This window comes from Pelodiscus sinensis, chromosome 11, assembly GCF_049634645.1.
Source record: "Pelodiscus sinensis isolate JC-2024 chromosome 11, ASM4963464v1, whole genome shotgun sequence".
NCBI classification, from domain to species: Eukaryota; Metazoa; Chordata; order Testudines; family Trionychidae; genus Pelodiscus; species Pelodiscus sinensis.
Window position 1 is genome coordinate 27,610,018 of NC_134721.1, and position 12,420 is coordinate 27,622,437.

The 12,420-nt window shown below is 40.8% G+C and overlaps 1 protein-coding gene across 7 annotated transcripts in view; it reads left to right on the forward strand.

Annotated features, from left to right (window-relative positions):
• Positions 1 to 1,319: 1,319 nt before the first annotated feature.
• The window catches only part of TASOR (transcription activation suppressor), a 61,651-nt gene continuing 50,550 nt past the window's right edge, over positions 1,320 to 12,420 (forward strand). For all 7 annotated transcript variants that reach the window (XM_075938881.1, XM_075938884.1, XM_075938883.1 and 4 more), the window contains exons 1-2: positions 1,320 to 1,832; positions 11,837 to 11,982. In XM_075938881.1, coding sequence (XP_075794996.1) covers positions 1,460 to 1,832; positions 11,837 to 11,982 — 519 coding nt within the window. In that variant the 5' untranslated portion in view covers positions 1,320 to 1,459. The remainder of the gene's footprint in view (positions 1,833 to 11,836; positions 11,983 to 12,420) is intronic.

Sequence of the window (12,420 nt, forward strand, 5' to 3'; positions counted from 1 at the left end):
CGAATAACATATTTAAATGATGCAATAGTGGACCTAACCGTTTAAGAATATGCTCACATGAAATATCCAGCAGTCCGTAGAAAATTAGTGAAAAATTCCTCAGTTAGCTCTTATTTTCTGTTTTTGTTAATAATTGTTACTGGAGAACTATAAATGTTTAGAGACAGGCACATGACATGGTTAGATGGCACACCCAAGATTACCAAGGTACACAGGAATTGTACATTTAAAACCCAACAGAACTGCATCTGTCCTTATCTTTCTGAAAAAGATCAACTGAATTCCACTGAGTTTATGGTGTAAGAGATCTCTGTCTGAGACCTTAAAAACTAAAGTCCCACCTATCCCTTGTAGACGTGAAGGCCAGGAGCAGGACCCAGGAATTATCTGATGCCACTTTCAAGAAGCAGAGTGGGGAACCAGATCTCTGCCTTCTCACATTCTGCAGAAACAATGGAAATGAGGGCCAGATTTTCTTCTCTATTCCCCATCATAAAAAAAGAGCAGCAACCAGGCTGATACCTTCTTCTCTGTTCCCATTTTTCAAAGGAGCAGCATATTACACCTATGTCTTCTCCTCCATTCCCACTTCTGAGAGATGATGGATGGTTTCCGTTATCGCTTTCTCCTTTTATCCCCAGTAGTATGGAGGACAGGAAATGGTCACTGGCCTTATCCTGTGGTTTTGGGGATGTAACAGGTGGTGAGGTTGTAACGATGCCTCCTTCCTTAGTCCCATTTTGGCCTTTACTAAAGACCAAGTGGTACCTTTAGGAGTCAGTTGTGCTTGGAGGAGCTGCAGGAGCAGCAGCAGTTAGTCCCGCAGCTTCCACATCAGCAAGAGGTGGCACAAAGGCCTGTTGAGTCCACGTGGGGCAAACACACTCCCACAACACCGTGGGGTGTGACCCACGTTAGGGGCTTCATCCTCTGGGCCCTACAAGAGCTATGGAAGGTGCCACGCCCCTTTGTGTGCCCGTTGTGCTGCCTGAGAGGAAAAAGCATCAGGAGTCGTCTTGGGGACTCTCTCTTATCTTATCGTCAAGGCCAAATGGCGAGACGGCGTCAAACAGGGACGAAGGCCAGTCGCCACCAGGATCCCAGAGGTAGGAGGGACTGAGGCAGAGACGCGCCCAACGAGGTGTGATTGCTCATACGTCCTGGCCTTGCTGCGCAAAAAATTCGTGCGACAATTCCCCCCTCCCTTATTTATAACCTGGCCTCCGCATTGATTGGCCGCGTCTGGCCGGCTGCTGGCCACGCCCCCTCCCAGCTGCGGCGCCATGTTGGGGGGGGGGGAAGAGGCGGAGTTGCCCTGAAGTGAGCGAACCGAGAGGCGGGGTGGCGCAGCGCGGTAGAGGCTAGCGGGCGGTACATGGAGCTGGGGAAGGGGAGGCTCCGCTGGAGAAGCAGACGAGTTAGTTGCTAGCGCTCAGTTGTTCCCCCGCCGAAGGGCACCATGGCGGATGCTGGAGTTCCTGGCGGTGGCGAGATAGAACCGGAGCAGCTTCAGCGGCCGGAGAAGAACGAACGGGGCCTCCTTGGCGTGGAGAGCAGCGGCGCAGCAGCAGCTGAGGACAACACACAAAATGGCGGCCGCTCCGATAACACTGCTGAGGAGGCGCTGCTGGTGGCTGCTGCAGAAGACAAGGCCCCCCTACATCTCAATAGCAGTAGCCAGCGGAAGAGCAGCGTTTCCACGGCACGTGAACTGCAGCAGGCACAACAGCCCAGTGATGTTTTGGGGGGCCCTCCCCCTCTCCCTAAATCCCCTGAAGATCTGCCTATTAGGAGGAATTTTCAGATCCCCAGGAAGAGCAGAGAAAAGAAAGGTTGTTCCCTTCCTCCCCCTTCTTCTCCCCTCACCCCCTCTTCATCTTAATCATTAGGGAGGCTCTTTATACAGTTCACACACAGCTGCATGCAAAATCCTGCGGGTGTGGAGGAGGCTGTGGCATGTCTCAGAATAGAGAGGCTTCTCGGGGTGAGATTCTAGTGTTAGGCATTTTAAATTCTCCTTTTAGTGTAAAGAAGAAGTCGCAGCTTGAATGTGAGATGGTGGCTTAATGGAAAAGGCTTGATTTGATCAGGGTGGGCTTGGAAACGGTTTATTAAAGTCCCACTTCTGAGGCGCAGCACATACATAGAGAGAAGATGGCTCTCTGTGGGACACATGGACATAGAAGATGGTTCTTTACCTCTCTTCCCTTTCTTCCCTTTCTGCAGGAAACAAGTGCGTCCATGTTTAGATTGAATTGGTAAACACGTTATACATTTGTACTTCAGAGACACATGCACAGAAGCTGGCTCCTCTTTTCTTGCCCATTGAGAGCTTGTATGTGTCTCAGTCTCTTTGCAGGAGAGAAGTGTGCATCTTACATGTGCCTCACTGGAAATGCTACATGTTGGAGGCTCCTATTTTTAATGGAACTTCCTCTGAAAGCCAGTGTTCTCTCTCATTTTCTGAGAGACTGTTCATTTCTGTTTGCTGTTTTGTTAATTTGCCCAGAAAATTTACTTTGGCTGTGTTTTTATTTTTGAAGTTGTCCCTTTCTTGCTCTTTCTACGTTAGTGGAATAGGGTTCAATAACAATTTACCCTTGCAGAACATTTTCATGTAGCTTTTTTGTCTTTCAAAGAGACTGTTTAACTTTTAAACTTTCTTTAAAAACTTCTGTAAGGAGGAAGTAAAGGTAGGTTTGTTTGATTATCACCATTCTCCTTTTCATTTTGAAGATGGCAATAATTCTCTCAGAACTACAAATGTGGATGTGAGGCTAGCAGAGGCTGATGTAAAAAGGACCAGATTAGTTTAAGCCAATGTTCTGCCCTCCTTGATGGTCATCTGAGAAAAATATGGATAAAATATGTTGTTGGTTTTTTTTTTTGAGCAGTCCCAAGGTCAAGTGTGTTACCTGCCTAGCACTTGATTCCATTATAAATTTCAGGTTTATCCACATTAACAAGGTAGGCCTGGGAACACGTTCTAGGTTGTATAGTGCATCACTGGTCTCTACACATTGTTTCTTGCAGGATATGTTTTTGACCAGTCAAGCATTTTAAATGGTACTTGTATCACTTCCTTTGGGTTAAAGGAGTTGACTTGTCTGATCTACCTGGTTCCAACTTGCTAACAGGAAGATTTTATTGGCATGTTCTTGGGGATTTCATCTTTTGCTATGTCAGAACTTCTTTAGAATGCCATCCAAAGAGATCTCAATTTTTAATACTTACTAATTAAGAATCTTTTTGGAAACATGAAAGACTTCTTTTAAATCCATCATATGTAGATTTATTGTTCATGGATGGTTGGTGGCTTTCATAACCACACCATAATATAATGTGCTACAGTGTCCTTATGGCATGCCATAACAAAATTGGACCAGATCAGTAATTGAATGGAAGCCTTCCAGAGGAAACTTGGGTGTTGCAGGAAATGTTAACAGTGAATTGGGAAGTTGTGGTATTAAATCAGTACTACATCAGTGCCCCAGTTTAATGCAAGAATGACAGTGCCGTGCTGGCACTCTTAATGTCCTGGTTGAGTTCTGAAACCAAGACTTCTCCCTTCTTCCTTCAAGCACTCATTGGCTGATAAAGGTAACATTACACTACTTGATAGGGTAGAGATGTTAATATTGCTGTGCTGCCCAGTTTCCGAAGTTGGAAACTTTAAGCAACACTGGCATCCCTCTTTCCCTCTCCCTAATTTTTTCTTCTTCTGTAACTTCCAGTGGGAGTTATTCTTGACCTCTTGTCTAAAATTATATTGTGTCATTGTTGGAGTAGAATGGCTGCTGTGTTCCACCCATGAGATGACTGTTTTTTAGTTATGGGAGACTGATCCCTATAATATGACTTTGTGCTCCGCCATGATGAAAACACTATATCAGTGTAAGTTATAACTACATTTCCCTTTACTTTATGTTCTTTTTAAAAAGAACATTAAAGTCTGTTACAGTTTGTGGACAGTCTTTAAGTTACTATGGGAAGCAAATTAAAAACTACATGAAATTTAAAATCAGGAAACAGGTAAATCCTCCATCTACCAGCTTTTTCAGTAACTAACGCAGGAATAGATGGTTCTTGAATGATGACTGGAAACAAAGGAAGGCATGGTATCAAGGTTAAACCTGCCGTCTGAAGAGTTAAACATATTCTGAATAACTTGAATTGAATAAATTAGATGGAGCTAATTGAGGGATTATATAATGATTCTTTCTGTTGATTATGGGATGCTAGCTGCTAAGGGAGAACTCTTTATGACAGGGTTTTTTTTTTTTTTAATGCTTGTTCTCCCTTTTCCATAAGGATAATTCAGGGAGTATAATTTTAAATATATTAATGATTAGTTTTGTCTTGAGGATTTGTTCTATTTTATGCTAACTTGTAACACAATAGTACACTTTTCTGCTTTGTTCATAATCCATATGGCCTAGTGCCATACTATCTTGTGATTTAACCATATCTTGTAAACTGGCCAACTTCAGCCTGACATTCCTTTGAGAGGCCTTTCACTCAGTTGTGACAGGGAAAGAGAAGTGGACAAGAAATGGTGCTGGTACCAATCTTTCTTTGGACTCCCAAGTGGACTAATTCATCAGGATTGTGCCTTTGATTCACAAAGGCAGTTAAATATGTGTTGGAGTAGTCTTACTGCATGAATCTGTGCTTAAAGATAAGGCATGTTCTTGAGTACCTTCCAGAATTGGCACTTTATATTAGGGTGTCACTACTTCTGTGTCTGTCTAGATGCAAGATGAAGGCCTTACTTGTCGTCATTAAAGACTCCATCCATGGCTCTTCAGTGTTGGGTTTTTGGCCAAACTCTAGCTCATATGAGGGTTTTTTTGCCTACTTATATTAACTGACATTTATATTAACATACATTAGGTATGTATACTTTCATTATTCTTCCTAAACTTTTGGGAAGCGTGTTTGTGCTGATCTCCAGTGACAGTCTCCACTCTAGGAGATTAAGTGATTCCCTGAACTTGTAAACTGCTTATGGATCTTTTAGAGTGGAAGCTGCTACAGTAGTACAAGCCTAAGGCTTAAACATTGTGATATCCTGTTTTAGCAGTACATCTGTCTTGATGGTTTTGCACTAGGAAACCATAACTTCAAGAAAATTATACTCTTCCTCTCTTGGTGGCAGAGTTCTTCCTTAAAGAGCAATATTCTACTAATTTTACTGATTTGATAAGAAGGAAAATGCTTTATATTCCTCAAAACCTGAAGTTTGAGGTGAAGACAGTCAATATTCCTCAAGAAAACATTATTTTCCTGTTGAAGTTGAAAGTATCAGTCTTAAAAAAAAAAAAAAAAAAAAAAAACCCTCACCATGACCCCTGCAAGAATTTGATAATTTGAATGAATTGATATATTTACTGAGCCATATATGGGAGTTTCTGAAAACATCCACTCAATGTGCAGCAGCAGTCAAAAAAAGCAAAAATAATAATCATTTAAAAAGGGATAGGGACTGAGACAGAGAATATCTTATTGCCTCTCTAAATCCATGGTACACCCACATAGTGAATACTGCATAAAGATGTGGTCACCTCATCTCAAAAAATATCTTGGCATCAGAAAAGGGCAACAAAAATGATTTGTGGTTTGGAACAGGTCCTGTATGAAGAGACATTAAAAAGATTGGAAGTATGTCTACACAGCACAGCTATTTCCAAATACCCAAGGTATCCCGAAATAGCTACCTTGCGTCTACACCAGACGCCTGGTATTTTGAAGTATTTTTCAAAATAACAGGTGTGCTATTTTGGCTTCCTGATAAACCTTGTTGTACGAGGGATAAGGGATGGCTCAAAATAGCATGTTATTTTGAAATTTGGTGCTGTGTAGATGTGCCAAACTTCAAAATAAGCTATTTTGAAATAGCTTATATTGCACATCTCATTTTGAATCTGTTTCAGGTTTAGGGAGCTGGATAGACACAGTCGGGGACTCTTCCTCTTAGAAAAGAGGATATGATAAAGGTCAATAAAATCATGATTGGTGTGGAAAAAATGAATAAGGAAAAGTTATTGTCCCCATAACGTAAGATCTAGGAGTCACCAAATGAAATTAATAGGTGGCAAGTTTAAAACAAAAGTAAGATTTTCTTTACGCAGTACATAGCTTGTGTAACTTCTTGCAGGGGATGTTGTGAAGACCAGGAGTCTAACAGGGTTCAAAGAAGAGCTAGATAGCCATTGATGGACCTAGCCTCCATGAATCTGTTAGCCAGGATGGGTAGGAGTAGTGTCCTTAGCCTCTGTCAGGCTGGAAATGGGTGACAGGACAGGGATTACTTGATTACCTGTTCTGTTCGCTCTGAGGCGTCCAGCATTGGCTATTGTTGGAAAACAAGATATTAGACTAGATGGACCTTTGGTCTGTTCCAGTATGGCCTTTCTTATGTTCTCAATGTTCTTGAGTAATGGTAGTGCCTTAGCATTGAAAACAATGCATGGCTTTACCGTCTGGACAGTCAAGCATCAATATCTGATTTCAAGAAAAGTGACATTACATATATATTTTCTAGCTAACAAAATGTGTGTTCACAATACATGTTGAGCTTCTGTGCAAGTGTAATGAAGTTTCTGTAGTAGTTTAAACAATATCTCAAACAGTAAAACAGTTCTTGTGTGTCACAAGGTTGCTGTTAATTTATTCTTTTCATTTATACGATGCAGTCAACTTTCCAAAATCTGGAAAATTGATGGTATAAACTGGTCAGGTAGCTTTGTAATCCAGGCATCTCTTTCTAGGTCATTGTTGTGGCACTACCAAATTAGAGCCATTTTAGTCAATTTCACATATGGTAAAAGTACACAAGATGTGATTTTATGGCCACAAGTTTGGTAGGGTCCTAGGCATTGTACATTCCTTCCTGAACTTGTAAGAAATAAGTTTGATGAATACCATTAAAATCTGAACCATGTGCATGTGTTACAAGATGTGGTGATGGTTTTAAACAGAAGTACTAGTTCTTTTGGGAATAATATAGAAATATCATCTGGAACTGTACTTCTATAGTTACAACTGGTAGTTGGTTGAAACAAAAAATTTGGCATCGCATAGTTTATCTAGGAGGCGCATATGCAGCTATCTTGTTCTACGTAAATATGCTTTCTGAACTGAATTAAAATGCGTTCTGTATTTTAGGCTTAAGTCCTAAGCAACAAGTGATAGATACAGAAAGGTTACCTGACCTACCCCAAATGCTCCCTTAAAAAAAGCCCCTTCCCTCCCCCAACCCAATTTGTATTAAAACTTCTTTGTTGACTGAGTTTTTGTTGGCTATTTGGGGAGCTGGGGTTGGAATGTGAGAGTCCTCAAAGCATATTGCAGACAGGATTGTTTTTCTGATCAGGTGATATTTTCCTTGGATCTGGTAAACCAACATCAGTAGAAATTAATCTTAAAAAAAAAAAAAAAGACCGATAGTCTGTCGGTTATTACATCTGTTACAGTGCCTTAAACAACAAAATGTGTAATTTTTTTTCTGTTTTACATGTGATCAGGCAAAAGTTACTCTCTAAGGAAATTTGTGGATTTTGAACAGGCTGTCACCAAAAGACACAGCATAAAGCACTGCCACTTCCTTGATTTGATTAAATCAAATCGCATACTGAATGGGAGAGTTCATTAAAACTTCCCCCCTCAGGTAAAATGCATATTTTAGGTTTAAACCACTTTCAACTCAGAACTTTAGGCCCAACATACTGAAGAGTGACTTCTGTCTACTAAGACTTTTTAAAGGGGTCTCATTTTTCCAGAGGTTGAATTTTCAACACTTTCTGAAAATCCAAAATGCTTTAAGGGGCTCTAAATTGGACTCCCAAAAATCTCCAGTCACTTCTGTATGTATGTGTATATAATATAAATAAAATATAGGCCCTTGATCTCTATTTTACTTCAGATAGTATCAACTCTCAAGTTAACTAGAACTTCATTTAGTGACAAAAACCAACCTAATATACTTTCATAACCTATTTTTAAGCAACAACTATGCATGTCTTTCTCTACATGTTAAACTTTATTCCAAAGAAATTAAAGCTATTCTAGTTCATGACTTTGGTAATAACATACACTGCCATAGTTCAAGGTATTAAGTGATAATACCACAACAATCCATGTGACTTGTCATACTCAAAAGTGGTTGCCAATAAAACATCATAGAAGAAAATGAAGATCAGGCTTTCAAAGAAACTACAGTTTGGAGGTCTGCTGATCTCCATAAAATCATTCATAATGCAGGATCTAAGAAAACATAAATAGGTAACATCATTACCTATCATTCTGTCTAAACAGAAACTGCGTAGTGGGCAGGACCTCCCCATAGGCAGTAATGTGCCTTTTATAGACTTGCATTGTTTACTTCCTCAGTCTACTGCTGAAGTATATAATATTGGAAGTATCAGGATCTATATACATAATATTGAGCAGCTAGGACAACTTTGTTTATGAAGGTTCTAGCATATAGGTATTCAACAGTCATAGTATCATAACAGGACAACTACAAAACATTTTGAAGAAAAAATTTTTTTAGACTCTCTCCATCAAAATTCGTTGAGTGGTTAAACTGCAGATAACCTGTACTTCACTTAATCTTGGAAACAGTTTATTACATAAATGCAGAGTTACTGCAGTATTAAATCAGATTGCTTTTACTTTTAATACTATAAAAACAGCTCCAATATAATAACAAAGCATATGTTCTCTAGGTCTGGTGAAATCAAAATGGAGCTAAGATTAAATAATTTTATTTAGTATTTTATTTTTTGCTAAAACTGCTGCTGTAATCTTCATTAATGGAGGAAAAATCTAATCCTGACTTTCCTCTCTTTTTCCTTCTTTGCTTTCTTGGGTGTGATGTTTTGGGTGTCTTTCCTCCTCCATCCCCCCATGTCTTGAACTCATATTGTGGGCTTTTTAGGTTAGGTACTGTTTGATTGTATGTCATATGTGGTGCATCGTAAAATGGGGACCATTACATGCTGGTGGTTTTCAGAGTCTACTGTAATATGCATAATGCATATTCTGTAGCCAAACTATTTCATGAATAGGGGTCACATGCATAATTAACAGGATATAGCAAGCAGATTTTGTGGTGTTTCTTACAATGGCATTAAATCTTTATAGTACAATTGTATATGATACATATCTCTGCAAAAGCTAAGCCTCTGCCTCAGTTGAGAGATGACTTAATCTTTTTTTCAGTAACAAATTGATCCTGTTTTTACTTGTTTAAAATAAAAATCTGTATACTAAAGATTTTCTTCAAGAAGGCTAATTTTTGGCTCGGCTGTCTTTAAATAATTGTGGCAATGACTTAATATAGTAGACTTGCAACAATCTGGCAACTTTGGGACCTAGGTGGTGCCGGATTACTGGATATGCTGGACTATCAGGAGGTACTACAAGGAGGCATGCTCCCAATCCCTCTCCTCCTCCTTCCCCCCTCCTCCACTCTAAGCTAATTCTTGGGTCCTGGAGCTGCTGCTACAGCCACGCATCTCCCTCCAGGCGTTGGGGTGTGTGTGCTGAGCATCCGGCTTTGAGCATGAGCTGGCTGGGACATGGTGTGCAACCCAATCCCCCTCCCCTCCCCTGAGCCAAACGCTTCCCCCCTCCCCCCCCCCCCCACCTTATGCTCTGGTCCTGGAGCCAGAGCTGGTGAACTGCATCCGAAACACTATGCGCACCTCCTCCCCCAATCCCCATTCCTTTCTTCAAAGCATCTCTCCCCCACCAACCTTATTTCCGGGTCCCGAAGCAGCTGCCTGTGCTCAGCGGCCAGCTGCTAGCACTTGGAGGGTGGGATGCGGTGGGAGACCAGTCGTGCATGTGCAGGGTACAACGCAGTGTGCTGGGGACCACGAGCGGAACAACGCGGGTTGTGAGTGCGCATGCGGCTCGCAGTGGCTTGGCTGTGAGAGTGGCTGACCTGAGCGGTTTCCAGTTCCATCAGGAGCCGCAATTTTTTTCTGTCTGGAGCCTCGGGTTGGACACCCTTGCACTAGGCTCTTGCCATTTTGATGCTGGACTATCAGGAGTGCCGGACAATTGGAGTTTTACTGTATTGTGTAAAGAAAAAAAATTATGCCCCCTTTGCATCTAGTAATTCCTTCAACAAAGGATCTGATAACTGATTGGATGCCACTAGAAAGCAAAGTGTTTGCTCATTAGTCTATTTCCGCTATATGTTTTGGACTCATTTTTATAAGATAAAACATGCATCACTCTGTATTTTCACTTTCCATTAAGATGAATCCGATTGCATGACAATAAATATAGCAATAGATGCTGTCCTTTTTTTCATAATTGGCTATTACCGACCTACTTTTCTATTTGGTCTTGTGATAGGAGCCCCTTGTGTACCTCTCACACCTTTAAAAAACACAACCATGCATGCATGGTTGCTCAGTCTTGTGTAATCCTGGACACATGATTAAACCACTTATTGGCTGTACTTGTATCCACATTTGTTTTTGTGTTCTTTTAGAATTTCTATGCTTTTAGAGCAGGCGGCAAGTAATAATAAAAGGGGGTTAAGGCACTATTTTGAAGGTATTTAGCAGAACAGTTTACAGACTAGAGCTCCTAGATCCTTCCATGATAAAGCTGTATGTCAGTGCATCTTGAAAAAAAGCTGTATTGGGCAAAATACCTAGCACATGGTGCTTAAGATATCTTAAAAGTTCAGGCCCATTTCTTTGGGGTCTTTCTATCTCTCTCAGTTCTTCTGTTTTTTGCCGCTCCATGTTATCAGGAGCGGCCCGTGACTATAGGCTGACTTGGCCATTGCCTGGGGCGCCCGATGATGATGTTACTCCATTGACAGCTGTGCAGGCCTGGGATGCCAGCTGCCGCAGCCCACCTCGGGCCATTCCTGCATGTTATACAATGCCCTGCTGGTCATTTGGTCATCATTCTGCTCAACTAAAATTGTGGGCAGTGATGGAACTGAGGGGCTGAAAGATGAACCCAAGCAAATAGGCTGCTACACAGATTTTGGCAGCATCCTAGGAAAAAAGTGAATTTGAAGTGGCTATCTTTGTGAAAGCATAATTGTTTTATAGAGGACCCATGTTCTCTTATGCGATGACTTAAACTAGAGTATGAACCCTAGCTGACCCTATGTTGTCCCTTCTATTAGACATTTGTTAAGGTAACGAATATCAGAGGGGTAGCCGTGTTTGTCTGAATCTGCAAAAGCGGCAATGAGTCCTGTGGCACCTTAGAGACTAACCGAAGTGTTGGAGCATAAGCTTTTGTGGGCAAAGACCCACTTCGTCAGATGCATCTGATGAAGTGGGTCTTTGCCCACGAAAGTTTATGCTCCAACACTTCGGTTAGTCTATAAGGTGCCACAGGACTCCTCTCTGCTATTGTCAAGGTAAGAAGCCTAAAATTGACTAATATCATTTTTTTCAAAAAAGAGGCTACAACCTGGAACTACTGCATTCTTACAACAACAAATTGTTCTGCTTAACTGCAAGTTACAGCTTTTTGCAGTGTCTGCTATTTTCTTGAAAGTATGTTGAAATTACGATAGTGTACTCCCCTTGCGAAGCTCTTGTTAACTAAGTTGAGAGCTTACGCTAAGTAAATGCTAATATGAGATGGAGAAATTGTGTGCCTAGCTGTGATACTGGTAAGCCTACATTTACTCTTTTGAAATTTTTCAGTACAGTACATCTAAAATTAATCAAGCCATTTAAACTAAACAGCATTTTTATCTTGATCTTACAGAACTATTTGTGAAACTAAAATATACAGGGAAGTTTTCAAATGTGTATTAATACTAGCTTTTTCCCCCTCTGTATAGCACTCTTTCAGCCAATAGCTATGGGATCTCGAGAATTTGAAGATGTTGTGAAAATTTTGCATTCATCTTATTTGGAGTCAAGTTCAATGGCTAATTTCAATTACAAAAGAGCCAGCTTAATCCATAATGAGTTGTTGGAAAAGGAGGTGAGTACCCATAGTTTGCCATTTATGAAATGGTGTGTAAGTCATCAACTTTCAGTGGCTTTGCCTACCTCCGCTTGGTTTCAAGTAAACGGTTTCATATGTGCAAGTGTTGTTGTCAGGAAGATGTACTGGTTTTATGGTGGATGAAAACTCTTGTATCTTAAATTGAGTGAAATGAAGTAAGATGGGGATGGAAATGTGACGGGAGCTAGTGCCAGTGCTGCTGTTTGAAATCTGAACTTTATGCTTTGCATTTCAATCTTGAGGTATAATTAATGGTTGTAAAGGAAGCCATGGTATCTTCCAATTCAGGCTTACTGCATTCTGCGTAAGCTATAATAATTTAACTTTTAAATATTGCTCTAGCGCTAACTTTCTCTAAAGGAGTGGCAAAACAAGTTCAGTAGCTGAGTTACCATATCAAGTAGGTGTCTTGTT